The sequence below is a fragment of the Lithobates pipiens genome, unplaced genomic scaffold (assembly GCF_037356315.1).
Source record: "Lithobates pipiens isolate NorthernLeopardFrog02 unplaced genomic scaffold, aLitPip1_a1.2 Scaffold_19, whole genome shotgun sequence".
Lineage (NCBI taxonomy): Eukaryota > Metazoa > Chordata > Amphibia > Anura > Ranidae > Lithobates > Lithobates pipiens.
In genome coordinates this window covers 223,041,425-223,063,832 of record NW_027507764.1, presented here as the reverse complement: position 1 = coordinate 223,063,832, position 22,408 = coordinate 223,041,425, and the positions used below count along the sequence as shown (strand labels likewise).

The 22,408-nt window shown below is 42.2% G+C and overlaps 1 protein-coding gene across 7 annotated transcripts in view; it reads left to right on the top strand.

The window, feature by feature from the left end:
* Window positions 1-1,903: 1,903 nt before the first annotated feature.
* GOLGA4 (golgin A4) overlaps window positions 1,904-22,408 on the top strand; it is a 223,384-nt gene continuing 202,879 nt past the window's right edge. For 4 of the 7 annotated variants that reach the window (XM_077491725.1, XM_077491723.1, XM_077491724.1 and 1 more), the window contains exons 1-3: window positions 1,921-2,043; window positions 2,193-2,318; window positions 17,868-17,960. In XM_077491725.1, the coding sequence (XP_077347851.1) occupies window positions 2,244-2,318; window positions 17,868-17,960 (168 nt within the window). In that variant the 5' untranslated portion in view covers window positions 1,921-2,043; window positions 2,193-2,243. Of the gene's footprint in view, window positions 2,080-2,192; window positions 2,319-17,867; window positions 17,961-22,408 lie in introns of all 7 variants that reach the window. The other 3 variants (XM_077491722.1, XM_077491720.1, XM_077491721.1) reach the window with 3 other exon arrangements.

Below are 22,408 nucleotides of genomic sequence, written 5' to 3'. Positions count from 1 at the left end.
CACGGATGCTCTCGAGTGCGCACACCTCGGGGCACGCGAGAGCAGAATTCTGGGAGGCCGTTAATTAACGGCCTCTCAGAGTTAAACAACCGCCCTGAAGCCGTTAATCGGCAATGGGCAGTTGTTAAGTGGATAAAGCTAGATCACTAGCTATATAGGTGAGGTGAATATAGTGGTGTATACTGCAGTCAGGGCACAGACAACAACCACTACACAGCAGCAAGATAGGAAATCAGCCAAAAACGATTGGTGTGTACTGTGTTGAAGGTACACAGAACACCCACTGCTTCAGATGCTAAGTAACACACTACACGAAGCCGCCTCAAAGGCGGCCTTATATAGTGTGGGGCGTGCACTACACAGCCTGAGCTATGATTGGCCACAGGCAGGATGCCTGTGGCCAATCATGGCTCTCCTCGCTGCCGGCGCTGCGATTGGCCAAGCATGCGGGGTCACAGTGCATACTTGGCCAATCATGGGGCAGCAATGCACTGCGCCACCGCAGTGCATTGTGGTCCGCGCGCGCGTCACTCGAATTTTGACGCGAACGGCCCAAACGTTCGGAATTCGCCGAACGGCCGAACAGCCAATGTTCGAGTCGAACGTACGTTCGACTCGAACACGAAGCTCATCCCTAGCTAACACCAGGTATTTGGAGTATCTTTATCTGCTGATTGTCACACTCTGGAAAACACATATTGCTATTATGGTGTAGGATCTGGGGTTGCTGTCCCTCCATCCCTCTTCCCCCCTTTCCCTCTCCATCCCGCATTCAGCTCAGACTCTAACCACACCCATTTGAGCCACGCCCATTTAAGCCACACCCACTATTTTGCGTAAATCACACCCATTTTTTGTGCATTTTCAATTTTTCCCTATGCCACACCTACAAATGCATGCCCTGGCCCTAATTATAATACAACTCCGCCTACAGCCAAAAAAGTCTCCCGTCATTTTTTTTTACACTGTTGGCAACTATGCATTAGATACTCCTGCCCCTGGACATTACATACTCCTGACCCCTGTACATTACATACTCCTGCCCCTGCACATTACATACTCCTGACCCCTGTACATTACATACTCCTGCCCCTGTACATTACATACTGACCCCTGTACGTTACATACTCCTGACCCCTGTACTCTGTACATTGCATACTCCTGACCCCTGTACATTACATACTCCTGCCCCTGTACTCTGTACATTACATACTCCTGCCCCTGTACTCTGTTCATTACATACTCCTGACCCCTGTACATTAAATACTCCTGACCCTGTACTCTGTACATTACATTCTCCTGCCCCTGTACATTATATACTCCTGACCCCTGTACATTACATACTCTGGACCCCTGTACTCTGTACATTACATACTCCTGATCCCTGTACATTACATACTCCTGCCCCTGTACTCTGTACATTGCATACTCCTGACCCCTGTACTCTGTACATTACATACTCTTGTCCCCTGTACTTTGTACATTACATACTCCTGCCCCTGTACATTACATACTCCTGTCCCCTGTACATTACATACTCCTGCCCCTGTACTCTGCACATTACATACTCCTGACCCCTGTACATTACATACTCCTGACCCCCTTACAAAAATATAATGCGGAAAATAATAAAATGCATGTTTTTCTTTTTGCATTACCTTTTATTTTATCTTTTACAAAAAAAGTGGACTGTGCCTTTAACTCTACTGACTTGGTAGCTTCAAAGGAAGAAAACATGTCTCACAGCAGCAGAACACGAATCTCCAGCTTATCAAAGTAAACGTATCCCTGTGTACAGACATCCTCGCCCCAGCCTTCAGAATAATACAGCAGTTGGGCGGGGCTAGCGCTGCGTTCTCTAGTCACTCACTTGTCCCTTCCATCGTTCCGTAGCTCCACGTTGGCCGCACATGCGCAGTAGGTAGGCCCGTCCGCTCACGGTGAGTGCCTGTGACCACTTGAGACCAGGAAGCGGAAGACATCCAGACTCAGTGCATAAAGTATTGTATACATTCATCGCTGTGTACAAATTATGTTCTAGTTGTGAGTAAATGAGATAGGCGGCAGGTGTGGTTTTATGTATGTGTAGTGATGGGCTGTCTCATGTTTATAGTGTTATTTCCGGATAGGGGACTGGAATGCAGGCTCATGTTATGTGTACAGCTTCTCTTATACTTTGTATTCTCTTCTAGCTCGGTCCTGTCAGAGATCCTCTCACCCCCTGCAAAGATCCTTGTGACAACATGTTCAAGAAACTGAAGCAGAAGATCACTGAGGAGCAGTCTCCTGTGAGGAGCACTCTGAGCCCACAGCAACAGGTAGGACACCTCTCACTCTTCTTTACTACAATCAAATCATGGCATGCAAGAATAATGACCTACCTCTAGTATGTCATGTGTTGGCAAGTTTTAGGGTACACTCGTATGGGTGTTTTTGTCACAATGTGAATGATAGCAGCCGGAATCTGCTCTTTTCTGCTGTTGTGTTTGACAGGTTATGAGTGGCTAGCTGTGACTGCCCAGCTCGGTGCATAAACTCCATCCACTAGCGATCACCACGGGTTATCGATGCCCGTAGGTGTCACAGCGGGTTATCGATGCCCGTAGGTGTCACAGCGGATTATCGATGCCCATACGTGTCACCGCTGACAATCTGTCATTGTAGTGTATGGGCTCAGCAGATAGCTGCTCACACCTGTCAAGCACAGCGGCAGGAATGAGCAGGTTCCTGACACTGCCATTTGCAATGTAGGAAAACACACCCATAGCCTTAGGGTTCATGCACATGAATTATTAGGCGTTTTTATTTATGACAGGGACCGTTATAGCATTGTAAATTTGCATAGCACTTTACATGTATATTGTGCATTCACATTGGTCCTTGCCGTCAAGGAGTTTACAATCATCTAAAGTCTCTAACTCACATTCATACATGTGCTAGGGCCAATATAGACAGGAAGAACTACATGGGGGGGGGGGGGGGGGAGTTTTTTTCCCATGCAGTGTGGCTCTGCCCAAACTTCCTGGCTTAACTGCTTGCTTTGTTTAGGGGCGCAAAGGAAAGCTGTACTTACCTGGTCCTTTTGATTCTCTGGAAAACCGCGCTCTCCCTTTGTCCAGCAATGGACTTTTTCTGCTGTCCTCACGTCCAGAGCTGGTCTATGGGCGTGATAATGTCAGGAACTGTCCATTCTAGTGCTGCACGATTAATCATTCAAAAATCGATATCTCTATGCAGTATTTCCAAATTCATTCATGTAACAAGTGTAGAGAGTTCTCTGCTCACTTAGCTGTCAAAAAAAAAAGGGCAGCCGGCCAAGTTTTTCAGAAAATTGTCCGCAAAACATTGTAACTTTTTGTTCTTAGATCAAAGGAATGAACTTTGGTCAGTAAATGAGGGAAGTTTAACCACTAAACTCTTTTCTGACACTTGTTGGTTTTAAGTTATTATTATTATTATTATTATTATACACGATTTATATAGCGCCAACAGTTTTCACAGCACTTTACAATGTATGGGGGGGACAACACAACTACAGTACAGTTCAATACAAAAGGTACAGGAGGGCCCTGCTCATAGTGCTTACATTCTAAAGGGAGGGGGTGGTGGTACAAAAGGTAATAGCTGCAGAGAATGATTTTATGTGGGGGTGGCTCAGGGACAGTGATATGGCTATTTTTATACCTACCTCATTTATATGCTTACCTATAAATAAAATAAGTGATTAAAAACCTTTTATCTATATGAATCAAACCATCCGGTTGCATCTATAACCCATGAAATTAATAAGGAATGATAACAGTGTAAAAAGAATAACAATCCAATTTATTTATACAGAAAAGAAAGATAAGAATAATCAGAGATTACCAAATATAGTATAGATATGTTATAAATGCAGTGTTGCCAGTGTTTACAAAGATAGATAATGTAAAAAGGGGATATGGTTACAATGGACATACACAGGCTGTTACTTGAATCTTAGGCAAAATCTTAATATCGAAGAAAAGTAGGGGAAAGTTGGCTCCTATTCTGAGTTGCTGCACCTCAAGCCTGTTTGCCTGCCATGCCCAGCTCTAAATACTTCCGGTGCCTTTCTGTCTATATATGTTCCTTTGATTCCCCAACCCTGCCAGTTCCGACAATAGCGTGTCAAAAGACCCCCAACCAAGTGGTAACACCAAGTCTGATATGACAACGAAAGAATTGCTTGATTATCACCTGCCTAAAACATTCAACAGCCTCTGAGAACCAGGAAAACAAGGAGTATTTTTAAAATCTAAGCTGGAAAAAAAATAGATATCTCCTATCTCTAATGGGGCATGGTAATCTAACTAGAAAGTCCTCACAATATTCCTTTGGAAGCTCCTTGAGATAAAACAATATGCATTTCAAAATCTCCACCAACAGCTGTTAAGTGGGTGTGGGATAGGCTTCCCTGAATAAATTTGTTTTCAGGGATCTCCTAAAGGTGGACAGGGTAGGGGCTGATCGGTTAGACTGGGGCAGGGAGTTCCAGAGGATGGGAGAGTCTTTGGAGAAGTCTTGAAGGTGAGCATGGGAGGAGGTAACAATGGAGCTAGAAAGCAGGAGGGTCTGGGAGGAGCGGATTGGATGATTTGGGCAATATCTGCTGATGAGGTTGGTGATGTAGATGGGGGCGATGTTGTGGATAGCTTTGTATGTTATGGTTAGCATTTTGAATTTTATGTGGTGGGGTAGGGGAAGCCAGTGAAGGGATTGGCAGAGAGGGGTGGCAGTCACTGATAGATTAGTGAGGTGTATTAGTCTGTCAGCAGCATTCATAATAGACTGAAGGTGGGGGGTAGCCTGCTTAAGGGTAGGCCATTAAGGAGAGAGTTGCAGTAGTCAAAGCGTGAACGAGTTGCTTTGTGGTGTCATTAGTCAGGAAGGGTCGAATTCTGGAGATATTGCGGAGGTGAAGGCGACAGGATTGGACATGGGGGCTGATGGACATGTCAGAGTCAAGAATTATACCCAGGACCCTGGCATGTGTGGAGGGACCAATGGTTGTGTTGTTGATATTAATGGGGAAGTCACGGGGGGGGGATCGTGAAAGAGGAAATAGAAAAGCTCAGTTTTAGAAAGATGAGGTTGAGGAAGTGGTGTGACATCCATACTGGAAGGGGAGCGGAGGAGATGGAGTTGTAAGTGACACTGAAAGTGCGCTGAGATAGGTAGGAGGAGAACCATGATAAAGCAGAATCGCGGAGGCCAAGGGAGTGTAATTTGCTGAGGAGAAGCAGGTAAAATCATTATTTTTTTGCTATAAAATTACTTGGAACCCCAAACATTATATATATTTTTTGAGACCTTGAGAAAATAAAGATGGTTGTTGCAATATGTTATGTTGCACTGTATTTGCGCAACTGTCTTTCAAATGCAATTTTTTTGCAAACAAATACACTTTAATGGGGGTCAGGAGCGGCAGATTAGGTAAGTCTTATCTCCTCTTTGCATTTCCCTAGGCGAAAATGAGCAGTTATCCCACTGCATAGGTAAATTAATTTATTTCCCAGAGTTCTTTAAACCTGCCAGCATGTCTTTGGAGTGTGGGAGGAAACCCATACAAGCACAGGGAGAGCATGTAAACTCTGTGCAGGTAGTGCCACGGTTGGGATTCGAACGAACGACATCAAGGTACATGGTGTTGTGGTTTGGTGCACATGAAAATGTGCCGTAGGTGCTAATGTGTGGGGGTGCCCCCATGCATCTGCTACAATGCAAGGCATTTCTCTGTTGGTTGGGAGCGCATGCAATTTTGAGCATGTTCCCTAGCCATAGAGATGTGCACGTAGCCTTTGAAGAGAGGGGCTATGATGTGAAAGATCTGACTCATAGCACAATCATACAGTTTTACTGACCTTTGAATTTTATTTCAATACCCCTGCTATGGACTAAGATCTTTAGACCACAAGAGAAAATATTATGAGGAACAACTTTTTCATGTGTACAAACTGTATGGGGATTCCTGTGCAAACGGGCAAATGAATGAATGCTTGGCTGAGCGAACATCCAGCTGCAGTGCGAAGTAAAATATTTAGAAGTGCTATTACTACTGCTGCTAAATGTGACCGCTTCCTGTTCAGTGGTCCTAGTTAGGGAGATGCCAGACACCAACATCCTAACAACCAATTACTCCACCCCACCCAGCACGTTTGCCTGAAGGTGGGGATTCCCAGATGACAGATGCAACTAAACAAAGTGACGTAACTGACCAAAAAATGGTCAAGTAGTTATATGGTCAGTGGCATCACCTAGGAGAGCCTACGCCTCTTGTTTACATTTATGGTGGCGGAGATCAGTTGAGTTTATTTTGCGTAAGTCAAACATTGGGATCAGACGTGTCAGAGTTGTGTGTGGGGTTTTTTTTTTTTCTTTCTTTTGGTGGGAGGAGAGTCGCCACCGCCTTGTTGTCTACAGAGGCGTGGTGTGATGGCGCGTGGTGGGGAACATCACAGCTATTGAAATGAAAGCTGTGATGTTCCCGGCGCTGTAATCAACGCGGCGGCAGCACTCCTCTCTCTCCGCGCTATAGGACACCCCCATGATGGGTGGCACCAGGGGCGCACAGGCCCCACCCTATTTCGGCCGTTTTTCTCTTATGACAAATGGGCGAAAAGGCCATTTTTGGCCGATAAGTTTTGGCGGCTGAAATTTCGGTGCATCACTAATTATTAATGTAGAATGTATGTTCCTTGCTAAAGAACATGATTTTTTATCAAGTTGTTATGGGTAAAGTTCCTGTTTAATTTTTCACAAGACTATAAAACTTATCTTTTGCAGACCACCTTTTACGTTTTCCTTCTTGCCACACAGTTGCTTTGAGCTAAATGCTGCAATTAAACTCTGCAAATGAATATCCGATTCAATGATGACACTTCGTAGAAGCTAAACTTTGATATATGAACACAGAAAATTGTTTATTGGTAGCATTTGCTACTGTGAACACTTATTTTGATCTAGAAATCAATAAATGAGGAACTTAACCCAGTATCAGAAAACAACCAATTAATACAGTCACACACAAGCCTACCATACATGGATCAAAACTGGGCCCGTCCATTAGGGACTATATATAGCATGCTGGTTGTACACAAGTTGATCTATCAACTTGTGTACAACCAGCCTGTCAGGTTTTTGCCAAATGATTAATGCCAGAAAATGGGGCTATTGGTGTTTTGGCAGTAGAAAAGAAGGTGTCGATAATGACAGCCGAAAAGGTGCCAATAGTGGTCGAAAATATATTCATATTTTTTTAAATTCATGATATTAATTAAAAAGTCAAATATAATACAATTGTGTGTGTATATAATATAAATATAAATATATATATATATTTTTTTTAAACTGTCAATTTTGGTTTCTGGTTTTTGGTTTGGGCTTCCTGAATTTTCGGTTTTGGTTTTCAATCCAGAATTTTAATTTTGCTGTGCCACTAGTTGTTTCCCCACTGTTGGAATACAATAGTTCATTGAGAAGGATTCTGCCATGCACACATCAAATTAATGGATGGGGGAATTGGCTCTTTTTTTTTTTTCATTCAACCTGCTGGTGAATTATGCATGGCCAGCTTTAATTCAGTTGTGATTATAATGTGATTCAGGGTGTATACATTAAAGAACTACATTGATAAAAGGTCAGGTGCTTAAAAGTGTTAAGGCCCGTACACACGGTCGGACTTTTTGACAACAAACATGCAAATTAGCTGTTTTGGAGCAACATCCGACTGTGTGTACGCTCCATCGGACAAACTTTTTCTGTTTTCATCGGACTTTTGTTGGCTGTGCGAACGGACAAACTTTCTGGCAACAAAAGTCCGATGGAGCAAAGTCCGCATGGAGCAAAGTACGCAAAAGCATCAGACTTTTGTACAAGGTACAAACACGCATGCTCAGAACCAATGCAAAAGATCAGACTACAATACAGAAGTTCACCAAAGGTGGCGCTGGAGTCATTGAACGTCCTCTTTTTGAATCGGCGTCAGTACGTTGTGACGTCATTACGTTCGTGTTTGTTGTCAAAAAGTCCGACCGTGTGTATGCAATACAAACTTGTGGACCACGCCCTTTGTACAAAAGTCCACGGAAAAGTTTGTACAAAGTCCGACCGTGTGTATGAGGCTTTAGATTCGTCCTAATGTGGGACAAGTTTGGAAATTTTCTGTCGAACGAAAGATAAATTGAAAGGTTAATGTGCCTCTGGTCCAAACACTAAGTATTTGAAAAAAAAAAAAATGCATTAACCGCTTCGTGCCCGCCCTATAGCCGAAAGACGGCTACAGAGCAGACGCTAACTGCCGAGAGGGCGTCCTTGGACGTCCTCCTTTTTACTTCCCCTCTGTGCGCCGCCACGGGCGCGCATCGGGGAAGTTCTGTGCTGGCCGTGTCCCCAGTCACAGATCGCTGTAAACGGCCAATCACGGCGGCCGTTTACAGCGAGATCGGCGTGCCCAATGAGAGATGATCTCATATGTAATCATCTCTCATCGCCGCTCTCCCTCCTCACACAGATAGCGTGTGAGGAGGGAGAGATGAACCGTGTGAGATCTCACAGCGGTTAGTGTAAAAATAAAAAAAAGGAACATAAAATGCCCATCTGTCCCCACTGCCACCTGTCATCTGCCCCCAGTGCCACATATTAGTGCCATCTGTCATCAGTGCCACATATTAGTGCCATCTGTCATCTGTGCCACCTGTCAGTGTCACGTGCCATCTGTTAACAGGGTCAAGTGTCATCAATGCCAGTTATCAGTGCCATCTGTCAGTGTCATCAGTACCACGTATCAGTGCCACGTATCAGTGTCATCTGTCATTAGTGCCACGTCGGTGTCACGTGTCATTGTCCTGGTGCGCCAGGGCCTTCAAAAGTGTAATAGGTAGTCAACAAGTTAGATGTGTAATTTATGCTCCTAGAACACGTGACGGTGCTCCCTGCATGTTGGGCCTCTCTGTGGCCAGGCTGTGGAAAAGTCCCACACATGTGGTATCGTAATACTCGGGAGGAGTAGCAGAATTTATTTTGGGGCATTATTTGTGGTATACACATGCCACGTGAGAGAAATAACCTATTACAATGACAATTTTGTGGAAAAAATAAAATAAAAGAAAATCTTCATTTTGCAAAAAAATTGAGGGAAAAAATTACAACATCAAAAAGCTCACATGCCTCTTGCTAAATACCTTGGGATGTCTACTTTCAAAAAAGGGGTAATTTGGGGGGTATTTTTACTTTCCTGGCTTGTTTGGGTCACAAGAAATGAGATAGACCACCAGTACATCAGATGTGATCAATTTTGTGCGATTCGCACCACAGCTTGTGGACTCTCTAACTTTCACCCAGACCAAATAATATCCACTAATTTGGGTTATTTTTTACCAAAGATATGTAGCAGTATAAATTGTGGCCAAAATTTATGAAAAAAAATTAATAATTTAGAAAAATGTTATCACAGAAACAAAGAAAAATGCGTTTTTTTTTTTTTTCAAAATTTTCGGTCTTTTTTCATTTATAGCGCAAAAAATAAAAATCCCAGAGGTGATCAAATACCACCGAAAGAAAGCTCTATTTGTGGTAAAAAAGGGACAAAAATTTCATTTGGGTACAGTGTTACATGACTGAGTAATTGTCATTCAAAATGTGAGAGCACCGAAAGCTGAAAATTGGTCTGGACAGGAGGGGTGTTTAAGTGCCCAGTAGGCAAGTGGTTAACTTATGTCCTCTGAACGCTTTATCGGTCATTACATGGTAGCACTATTGTTTGCTCTCATGGCCGAATGTTCCTTTTTTTTAAAATGGGTTCAGCCAATTTTTCGTATAGTGTATGGCCAGCATAAGTTTGTGAGAGTATTTGTCCTGGGTTTTTTATTTTCCAGTCCGTGTTTGTATGTTACCTGAACTAAAGGCAGATATTCTTTGCACAAAAGCATTCAGAATAAGAGTGGGAGGGTTATTCACTTTCCATTGTTTTGTACAGTGTTGTCAGTCTAGATGAACAAGTTAAAATAATTGCCTTTGCCTTTTCTTTAAGAGGTGTGTTCACATTTTGCAGGACTGCAAATTGCAGCTCAACAGTTGAAAGTGGCTGTGCACTCAGGCGTTAGGACTCTGCAGTTCCCTTCTTAAAGGAGTTGTAAAGGCAGAAGTTTTTTTTTTTTTTTTTTTATCTTAATGCATTCTATGCATTAACCACTTGCCGACCAGACGTGTCATTATACTGCTCCAGGTTGCTACGGCTGCGCAAATCGCCATAAGTGTACATCTGCATGTTTAAGAGCGATAGGAGGCGCGACGCCAGAGCCGATGCGTGTTACCAGTCCACAGAGAACCGGAACGGGGATCTGTGTATGTAAAAAAACAGATCTCTGCTCTGACAGGGGAGTAGAAAGAGATCTGCTGTTCCTAGTGATCAGGAACAGCGATCTCTCTCCTCCAGTCAGTACAGTGCCCCCACAGTTAAACGCCTCCCTAGGGAACACTTAACCCCTTGATTGCTCCTAGTGTTAACCCCTTCCCTGCCAGTGACATTTATACAGTAATCAGTAGCTATCTATAGCACTGATAGCTGTATAAATGACACTGGTCTCAAAAAAGTGTCAAGCGTCCAATTTGTCTGCCGCAATGTCGCAGTCCCGCTAAAAAATGCAGATAGCTGCCATTACTAGTAAAAAATTTATAAAAAAAATTGTAAATCTATCCCCTATTTTGTAGACACTATAACTTTTGTGGAAAACCAATCATAAGCTTATTGCGATTTTATTGTAATTTTTTTAAAAATTGTTTCTCTTTTTTGTTTATAGCGTAAAAAATATCAATCAATTGCCACCAAAAGAAAGCTCTATTCGGCTGTCACACACAGCGCTCCCGGCACTTTTTATTTTTATTTTTTTTCCATAAAGATTTTATTCAGTATAAAGACAGGGATAAACGTACAGAGCAAAACAATTGTTACATGACAGCATATAACCAGGACAGTATAACGGTACCATTTAAAGGAAATAACATGGAAGTACATCCTAAGAGGAGATGATCAGGAATAAATAATGAGAGTGAGAGTTGGCGTTGTAGGGTGGAGGATAATTTTTTTTCAGTTTTCACCCCCCCCGGCATGGTCAAGGAGAAGGATTATCAAATCGTTTCTGGACCAGGTTTGGGATGTAGTGTGTCCCATTAAAGAGGAAGTAAACCCTAATGGGTTTACTTCCTCTTTGATTCCCTGCAAAGGTAAAGCATAATGGACTACTATGCATATGCGTCCCCTGTAGTTTCAAGCGTCCATCTTCTTGGTGGGTCTCGCTGCTCTGGCGCTGTGATTCGCCGGAGCAGCGATGACGTCACTCCCGCGCATGCACACGGGAGCTGACACTTGAGGCATATCGCCGCGATTTGCGGCTTTCCCAGTGCGCCTGCGCGCCCCTGTCTATGGCTCATGTGCCCTAGACAGCAGTGGCTGTCTTCAGGTAAATATCTCCAAAACCGTATAGGTTTAGGAGATATTTCTTGGACCTACAGGTAAGCCTTAATCTAGGCTTAATTCTCAGCATAAAGTGAGAGGAGGAATCCTTGAGTTTTGGAAGACGTTAGCCAATGGTGCAGGTTTAATTGCGGATTGTGTTGTCCCTGGCTTCCCTGCCTGGGACAAAACCCACTTGGTCTAGGGAGATGAAGTTGGGTAGCAGGGCGAGTAACCTATTGGCTAGAATCTTTGCGTAGAATTTGATATCCACATTTAACAAGGATATTGGTCTGTAATATACAACTAATGAAGGCTCTTTGCCTTCTTTGGGTGTCACGTCAATGTGGGCTGTTTAACATTCTATCCGGTCTAATCTGGGGGTCCTACAAGGCATTAAAGGTAACTAAGAGTTTGGGGGGAAATGACATCAGCAAAAGATTTTTTTGTAGTACTGGAGGGTGAAACTGTCCCTCCTCGGGCTTTTGCCCATTTTCATTTGTTTGATGACCGCCTCCAGTTCTATTGCTGATAATTGGCTTTCAAGATTAAGTATTTGTTGGGGGGGATATTGGCTTAGGGCTATACTGGGAAAGGACGTTTTTGATGAGTTCAGTGTCTGTTTCGGGGGTCGTTTTGAGTCGTGTGGTTGGGCTGTAACTTATAGAGCTTTGAGTAAAAGTTCTCATTGTTTAGAGAGATCCTCATTCTTGGCCAGAAGAGTTCCCTTAGGGTTACGTATTTGGTGAATTGTGGAGGATAGTCTAGAAGATTAGACCATGCGCGCCAAGATGCGGCCACGTTTGTTGTCATGTTCATAAAAGATCCTCTGGCCAAGAATGTATTGTCTTTTAGTGCGTTTGTACAGCTCCTCCAAAAGGAGGGAGCGGGTATGCATCAAGTCCTGTAAGGTGGATTGTGCTTGTGTCTTTGGTTAATTCCAGAGATTTGATTGACTTCAGAAGGGCATTAATAGTCTAATGCTGTAGTCTCTTGGCCTTGGCAACTAGGGTTATCAGTTCGCCTCGAAATCACGCATTTATGCGATTCCCAAAGGGAATCTGGAGATAAGTCCGGAGTCGTATTGTTGAATACATGTGCGTTATATGGTCAAGTGATGCTGGATCTTTAAGTAGAGAGGAGTTTAGGCGCCAGACCTTTGTTCTAGAGCAGGTTTCAGGGAAGGATAGTGTGACCGTTATAGGGTGGTGGTCGGATAAAAACGTTGGTTCTATGGTGGACTGCTGTAGGAAGGGCAAGTCTGTCTGGGAAAGGAAGAAGTAATCAATCCTAGAGTATTTTTGACGTGGGACAGAGTAGAAGGTGTAATTCTTGATCGAGGGAAATGGAGTGTGCCATGAAGGGTTATGTTTTGGAGCTGAATTTTAATCTGGCATAGTGCCTTCCTTGTATGTTAAAGTAGATGTTCCTGTGGAGGAATCCAGTAAAGGGTTCCGAGGGACGTTGAAGTCGCCACCCAGAAAAACTAAGCCTGTCTGAAAAGAAGCTAAGAGGTCACAGGTTCTCCTGTAGAAAGTAACCTGATGGTCATTGGGGCAATATATATTAGCTAATGTTATTGGCCTAGAGGCATAGGAGCCCTTGAAGAAAATTTATCTAATCTACCTTCTGGATCAATAAGAGAGTCTGACAAGTGAAAATTAGCATGTTTTGGAGATTAAAATAGAGACTCCTTTTTAGATTTGGCTTCAGGGTTGGTAGCATGAAAAGCCGAACGATATATGTGATTATAGAGTTTAAGTATGGCCTCTGAGCGAAAGTGGGTCTCTTGTTAAAAAAAAAAAAAAAAAAAAAAGATTTGTGCTTGGTGAGGGATGACATGACTTGGGACCTTTTTTTTTTTTTTTTTCATCAGGGACGAACTGGTTGATGGTTTAGTCTGCATGGTGATATAAGAGTATTGTTTTGTGGCTGTTGTTTTCAAAAAACGTACAGTGCGGATTGAGACCAGCGATGCGGGTGATCGGTCGGTTGTGGGCACGGACCCAGTCAGAAGGAGAGTGTCGGGTTACTAGATTAAGATGGCAGGGGAGAAAGAAGAGGAATTTAGGAAGCCGGGCTAAAGAATGAGGAAAGTACGGAGGTGGAAGTAGTTGGTCTAAACCACCTAAAAAAATAAATAAAAAAATAAATTAAAAAAAGGGAAAACCTGGGGTATCAGCAGATGTCCCGATGGGACTGTTGTGTGTGGGTGAAAGAGGACTGGAACCTCAGGGTGGTTGCGAACCGGGGATCGAAGGTGAGATTGTGATGGAGATGACCTAAAAGTGTAATGAACTTTAGTTGAGTGGGGAGCCTACTAGTAATAGAAAACGTACTAACACATTAACCAAAACAGGAACTGTTAAACGGAAAATGTGGATGTAGGAAGAGTGGGATTATTGCGGTGCCAATTTAAACATAAAATTATGTCATGAAATTGCCAATAACTCGAATGGTTAGATATTATACATAATGATTTTTTTGTACAACAAAGCTTTATTGAAAAAACACATTTTTTTTGGATTAAAATATTCTATATAACAGACGTTTTACAAAGAATACCACAGTACAAGGATAAAAATTCAATCCACTCAGTTTAGATTGCTGGTCAAGAAAGTCCCGACATGTTTTGCCATAACCATGGCTTCTTCAGAGGAATCAGTTCTTTAACCCAAAGGGGAATGAATAACAACTAAGGATGGCAATAAACAATGCATGATTATTTACATAAAAAAATGCGGCTCTATGATCGAGTGTTCGGAGATTCCGGACCCGCTCTGTGTCCACTGGGCTCTCTGCCAGGGAGCCTTTGGCAACAGGTTGAGAGCAACCGGGAGCCATGGTACTGAGGGAAAATAGAGCACATACCACTCCAGAAGCTCAACGTGTGGGAAATCGAGCTGGTCTCAGAAGCCTTGCAAGTCCTCCGGCGTACAGAGTAGGACAGAGCGGCCCCTGGCGGATGCAGATAGTCCAAAGGGGAATTTTCAGCTATATTGACTGTTTCTGGCACACAGAGCTCATCTATTTTGGAGCGTTATCTGGGATAAGTCCTGAAATAGTTTCACTTCAGCGCCATTGTAAAGAATTGGGGCCCTTTCCCTTGCTTTGTGGAGGATTTCCTCTTTAAGACACAACATATGATATCTCTGGGTGGTTGATTTTCTCGGGGTTGGGGACGTAGAGCACGATGGGCCCTTTCCATGTCAATAGGAGAGTCTGCGGGACAGTCGATTAAATCGTTAAATATTGCACAGATGAGTCTGCTGCAGTGATCCCGGGTCGGTGCTTCCAGGGAACCCCACACTCTGATATTGTGTCTCCGGCCTCGATTGTCGAGGTTCTCCACATGCCTGTGGAGGTCGAATAATTGGGAGAGCTGAGAGTTGTAGGTGGATTGCACCTGCCGAATGGCGGCTGTATGAATCTGAGTGGTTTGTTCCATGCTGTCAATATGATGGGCTACCGCTTGCATGTCCAAATTTAAGTCGGCAATCGCAGCCGTGATGGTGCTTTTAATGTCTGAAGTCACTTTTTCAAGATCAAACAGACTCGGTGGCTGTGCCTGTCTGAAGCTAGGGGTTCATCCTCCCGGCATCTGTGTCTGACATCACGTGGGTCCAGGGTCTGGGCCAGTGATGGCATGTGTGCAGACAGCCGCTGGGAACGGAATAGCTCCGGGATATTTCTGCTTAATTGTGTACCTGAGTCCATGGCAACATGGGATGCAGAGGAGCTCTGGGTGGATCTGCTCATAATGGTGTTGGGGTGTAGACTCCCTTTGAGGAAGATTGTCCCTGGGTCGCAGAAGCTATCCGCTTATGCTGCCATCTCGGTCTCCATCCAGACCACGCCCCGTATAACAATCCATTTTATAAAGAAATGCAAAGCGATGTTTTTAGTAGGTAGAAAAATATCACAGATGGCTAAGTATGTCTACATGTAGACAAATACTTATCTTAATTTACCAGAATGACCAGAAATGCTTTCATCATGTTGGAAAGTCAACAGAACAAACATCGGTAAGGGGAGAGGTTGTCTGAAGATAGCAACTTAGCAAATCCACTATGGTAGTGTGGTAAAGGGCAGCTATGTCTAAGAGGTTTTAACGCATCCCTAATTTACTTTTTAACTAACTATTCTAGCTTGTAGTATACCCTAAGTCTAACCATTTGCCAATCGCCCTATATCCCATTTACTGAGACAGGGCAGCCGTTCTGTGCAGAACTATAAAATATATATATATATATATATATATATATATATATATATATATATATATATATATATATATATAGGATTTATATCGCGTTGACAGTTTACGCAGCGCTTTACAACATTGGGGTAGACAATACAATACAATTCAAGACAAGGGGAATCAGAGGGCCCTGCTCGTTAGAGCTTTCAATCTAGGAGGGAGGGTCAAGTTATACAAAAGGGTAATAGCTGTGGGGGATGAGCTAATGGAGACAATAGTGAAGTTGTTAGATGGAGGCAGAATAGGCTTCTCTGAAGAGGAAAGTTTTCAGGGATCGCCTAAAAGTGGATAAATTTGGAGACAGTCTGACAGATTGGGGTAGTGAGTTCCAGAGGATGGGCGAGGCTCGGGAGAAGTCTTGTAGGCGGATATGGGAGGAGAGGATGAGGGAGCTAGAGAGCAGGAGGTCTTGGGAGGAACGAAGTAGGCGATTAGGTTGGTATTTTGAGACTAGGCTAGTGATGTAGCTGGGGGCAGAGTTGCGGATGGCTTTGTAAGTAAGTGTTAGTATTTTGAATTTAATTCGTTGGGCAAGTGGCAGCCAATGGAGGGATTGACAGAGAGGGGTAGCAGACACTGTGCGGTTTGTAAGGTGTATGAGTCTGGCAGCAGCATTCATGATGGACTGAAGGGGAGATAGTCTATTTAAAGGTGAACCAATGAGGAGGGAGTTGTAGTAGTCAAGGCAAGAGATAACCAGGGAGTGAATCAGGAGCCTTGTGGTTTCATTGGTTAGAAAGGGACGTAGTTTAGAGATGTTTCGGAGGTTGAGGCGGCAAGCATTGGAAAGTGATTGGATGTGGGGCTGAAAGGAGAGTTCAGAGTCCAGGATAACACCTAGCACCCTGACATGTGGGGATGGGTGGATGGTTGTGCCATTACTCTTGACAGAAAAGTAAGGGGAAGAGGCGTGTGGGGGAGGAAATATAAGTTCGGTTTTGGACAAGTTGAGTTTAAGGAGGTGTTGTGACATCCATACAGATATATCTGTTAGTAAGTTGGTGATGCGTGAGGAGAGTGAGTTGAGGGGTGGAGAGATAGATTTAAGGGTCGTCAGCGTAGAAATGATATTGAAGCTGACCCAGGGAAGAGGTGTAGATTGAAAATAAAAGAGGTCCAAGAACAGAACCTTGGGGGACTCCGACAGAGAAGGGAAGAGGAGTGGAGAAATATTTATACTGATTCTGTACTCGCGGGTAGGGGGCGCACAGGTGCCGTCGGCGCGCGCTTCTGCTCTAATTAGTCACAGCAGAAGCCGATTAGTGGTTGCCTGACAATGGATGACCGCTGATCGGCGAGGAGACAGGCTGAATGGAGCTCTGCCTATGTAAACAAGGCAGAGCTCCATCCTGTAAGAGGGTATGTGCTGTTTTTTTTCCTTCCCTGCAATGCAGGCAATAAAATATATATAAATAAAATAAAATCCATCACTTGTTCCTACAAAGTGTTCATGTCAGATTGTCTGTCGCAATATCGCAGTCCCGCTAGAAGTGGCTGATCGCCACTGTAACTAGTATGAAAATCCCAGTATATATCCCATAGTTTGTAGACGCTATAACTTTTGCACAAACCACTTGGTATAAGCTTATTTGAATTTTGCTTTTCCAAAAATATGTAGCAGAACACATATTGGCCTAAATTTATGAAGAAATTAGATTGTTGTAACATTTGTTTTTGTTGAATATGCTTTATAGCAGGGATTATATATATATATATATATATATATATATATATATATATATATATATATATATATATATATATATATATATATATTATTTTTTTTTTTTATTGTTGGACTTTTTGGTTTATAGCACAAAAAATTAAATACCCAGAAAGCTCTATTTATGGGAATAAAAATATATAAATGTAATAATAAATAAATAATAATAAATGTAAAGTGTTGCATGGCCACGCTATTCTTCGTTAAAGTGATGCAGTGCCATATAGAAAACAATGGCCTGGTCATGAATAAATCTTCTGGAGAACAAGTGGATAATATGACCAGTTTACTATTATTCTATAATACTATACTATTTTTGCTTTGAATACAGGCAGAACCAAAATTTTACTGTAAGCATATGGGGTCAATAGGTGGAATTGAGACTTCTTACTAAAAGATCTTTTGTGTATTAGGGTAATCCAAGATCAGCGTCATCGGGAAACAGGAGTCGCACATCTTCAATGACAGATCAGCAGGATGAGAGTACAGCAACTCCTGACAAAGAGGTTGGTAATCTATTCTTAGAACGTCAGTCTGTTTTCAAGTGAGCCATTACAGGACCGCAGGTTGCTATGCAGACTGTAGGAGGATTTGCTGTCCTAGGATTAATATTCACCTTTATATAAATCAGTAGATCACATATCCATATTTGGAAAATACCTGCTGCCTGGTTTCAAGAGGTTTTGCTACTTTTCTAGACTCAGTAAGCAGATCAGGAGTTCTTGCTGCTTTGGGGTTTTACTGCTTCCGGATCAGTGTTTGAAAAAGTCAGAAATGGGAAGCTAGCTTCTGTGTTTTTCTCAGTACAGGTTTCCTACAAAAAGTACCTTTCCTTATCATTGATAGAAAACCAATGTTTCCAAGCAGCGTTAATGTAGGTGACAGGTCATTATGATGTGTTATTAGACACTGCAAAGAGGTTACTGTTTTTTCTGAATTTGTTATGAACAATACAACAGCCCCCTACACATATTTAGAACATGCTTTACATAGCTGTGAACCGTTTTCAGCAGGTAGTGGTCTGAAGTCTGCTGTCTGCTGATGTCACAGAGCCAGTCTAGTCTCGGAAAAGTTCGCGACCATATGGTCGGGATCCACCCCGATGCCTGTATCGGCACCTAGCTTAGCCTCTCAGCGAGACCACAGAGCAGAGAGCCAGTGAATGACAGTCACCATCTCTCTGCTCAGGGAGCTCTGAGAACCGAGCGATCGGAGGACTTTGATCGCACGGTTCTCAGTCTTAGCGGGGGACAGATTCAGCTTCAGATTGATGCTGCATCCACCTAGGTAAGTATGATTTTTTTTTTTTTTTAATTCCCATACTTCTCTTTTAAGATTTTTTTACATTAACATGTATGTAAACCCAAGAACAAAAAATGATAGTATTGCAGCTGTGTTGGTTTTCATTTTTCACTTTTTTTTCGAACTGTTAATCCTGCCGCCTGCATACTTTCTGTTCTAGGGTGATAACTGCACTGAGCAATGTTGTCACCCTAGGACAGGGAGTGTGTTAGGACTACATAACACCCCCCTCTCTTCTCCAGAGACGGGTGTTTTGTAGTCATCTGAGAAGACAGGGAACAAGGCCAACTAGTTACAATCCCGAAGCAGAGCATACCAAAATGTGTCATCTCACAGGAGTTCTGGCTGGATGAACAGCTCTTTGTTTTTTACCTTTTATTTGCACTTGTAGAACACATAACATTAAAACTATTTTAATATGAGAAGTGTATTGTTTATATAAAATTTAAGTTGATAATGTCTCATATGTACTGTATATCTGAAAAACATATTGGCAGAGCAGAGAAATGTGCGTGGAAAATCTCCAGGTGTTAGGCGGGCTGGATTTTTTTGCATCACACATTTTATTGGATAGAGATGTAGATAGCTAGGCTCATCATAATAGTCATTAATGATCGATTAACCAAGAAGGTCAGTTTTATGTGTTCCTAAACAGATACATTTGTACATGGTCCCCAATACAGCTGGGGTATGGCTGTATATCCGATATGTAGAGGGAGAACCTATAAAGCAGGGATATGCAATTAGCGGACCTCCAGCTGTTGCAAAACTACAAGCCCCATCATGCCTGTGCCTCTGGGTATCATGCTTGTGGCTGGTAGATTCTTGCTATGCCTCATGGGAGTTGTAGTTCTGCAACAGCTGGAGGTCCGCTAATTGCACACCCCTGCACTACAGTATATCGTTTCTCTTTAATTCCAAAACAAGATGCCCCCTTTCAGAAATGCAGTGTCCTTCATAATTCCTGTATTATCAAAGCCCAGAGCTGCAAGCAAAAAAAAAACTTTGTTAGATTTCCTTTGTAAAATAGTAATACATGTATAGAAGAGGAGCAAAGACAAGCATTGTTTGAAGTTGATTTTGGGTAACAACCAAGGCCCCCTCCATAAATACCGTGGTTGAGTGATCGTACTCACACAGGAACACAAAGTGTGTTATTCACAGGATTACCAGAACAAATTAAATAAAAGCCTGAGAAAACAAATGCAGTCTCATTGTTGGAGAACTAGTATAAAAAATCTCAATTGTTTTTATGTTGGGTTTGGATACAGTTTAAAAGGAGAGAACTAGAGGAGTTAGGATCACTGTTAGGTTTTTTTCTGCTGTTGTTGACCCTGTTGGACACATTTTCTCTGGTTAGTTTGTTGCGGCCACTAGGACAAAAAGTGAGAAAAAATATTTCTAATGAGAAATAAAAGTACAGTATAACTAGATTGGAACCACTGTCAGATTTGTATTTTTCTGTGGTCACACCATTGGAAAGTGAAGCGGACTCCCAATGTGGACCAAAAGTAAGTGTAAAAGGTGCTTTAAACTGTGCTGTCAGGACACACAACCCCATATGATTGACTACATTCCTGTGTTTCTGCAAAAAATGTAACATTTTTGTGTACAATAGCAAAACATGCATACTGTACATATGATGGATACATTCACATTTGTCCTTCTATAAGACCCCTTTCATACTGAGGCATTTTACTGGTGTTTTTGCACTAAAAATAGCGCCCGAAAAGCAACTGTAAACTGCCTCTTCTGCAGCCCCAGTGTGCAAGCAGCATTTTTAGGTTGGTGCGGGAGCGGTGTATACACCGCACCTAAACCGCCCCTGCCATTGAAAACAATAGGCAGCGCTGACAAAGTGCCTGCAGGGTATTTTTAACCCTTTTCCTTGGCTGCTAATGGGGGTTAAAAGCGCCCCGCTAGCGGCTGAAAAGGACCCCTTTAATGGCTGTAAAGTGCTGCGTAAACTAGTGGAGCTTTATCACTAAGGTATATGTGTTTTTTTTTTTTTTTTTTTTTTTTTTTATATACATTTTGCCTAGACATACTCTTCAGTACATTTAAGAACTGGAATACCTGCAGTTCCTTGGAAAAAAAAAATGCTGCTTTAAGCTCCCTCAATTGACCAAAGCAACTGAGAGCCTGAGCCAGTCACTCATGCCCCATCCACAGCTCAGCACTCCAGTGAGCGGGGGGGGGGGGGGGGGGGGGGGTTGGGGGGTTCAGAGAGTGACTGACAGTCACCAGCTCTCTACTCAGAGAGCTCTAAAAACCGATCGATCGGCGATCTTTGATCCAACTAAAAAAATAGCAAAAATATTAACAAACCCATACATCTTTTAAATGTGTTTGTAATATTTTCACTTGGTTACTATTTTTGGTTTTAAGTTGGTTACTATTGCAAATGTCATTTGTCCTGAACTTCAGTAGATCTGCATTGCAGTGATGTGCTTTCCAAATGTGAATAATTATTTTGGGGGCCCCTATTTCAGTACTGGTAAATCTGTGATATCCATTGAAGCATAACAACATTTTTCAAAATGCTTACCAGCATATGCTTCAGTGACCCAGAACAATTATACAAATTTACTACAGTACTGCATATTTGCTCTGGGTCACTAATTACTGTTGGGTTGTTAATGAAGAATGATAATGGCAGGTCAGGATTCCTACAGGTTTTAAAACAAGTCTGCTATAGCAGTTCCAATATTTCTGCCCTCAGGAGTCCCTTGTAAGAGCTAAGGCAGAGAAGGCACATGTACAATGCTTGGAAATATAGAGGTTTCTCAGGCATGGAAGGTAACATTGGCATTCAGTTTCTTTTTCCCTCTTTTGAAACCAATTTTAGTTACTTATTCAGAGGAAAGGTTTTATTTAAATAAGACCTTTTTAGCTTTTAATGTCATAATATACTTCTACATTCATTATTAGCCAGAAAACCAATGTGTGCACTACTTTTTATTTAGTTACGCTTTTTTCGCAAGGAAATTACTTCTGGATTAATCCAACATAAATTAAAATTGAAGCACCATGGCACATTAAAATACCAAATTAAAATCTTAAAATTCAAGCACCATAAGAGGTCCAGATCCAACTTTATTCCGAAAAAAAGTCTGAGGGATAATCCAAAAAGTATTCAACGTTTCTGGGTTCAAGAACCACCTTCATCAGGGCTTTATTAACAACACTGTGAATAGACTAGAAGTAAACTGAATCTTTAAAGTGTTTGTTAACCCAAAAAAAAAAAATATACAGATCCTGGTCCCTTAACCTCCCTGGCGGTATGATTATTTCAGATTTCTGATGCTGAAAGCGGTACAATTCTTATGCCTGGAAATTTGGCGTTTTATGTTGTAGGCCTGTAATTCTTAGGAATAACGCACTTAAATCTGTCAAAACCAGAGTCTAGTAGACATCCGGGTTATGATAAAGTTTGAAACACGAAATCATAAATTATAATATAACTATAAATAATTATAACAAATAATAAAATAACAATTATTCAATAATGCAATCAAATCAAAAACACAGAAATTTGCTCAGTTGCAGAATTGTCGCTGTCATTACTTTCAGTTTTTGACGAATTTCCCCACAAATCATAGTTGCATAGTAAGGTTGAATAAAGACACCAGTCCTTCCAGTTCAAAATGAG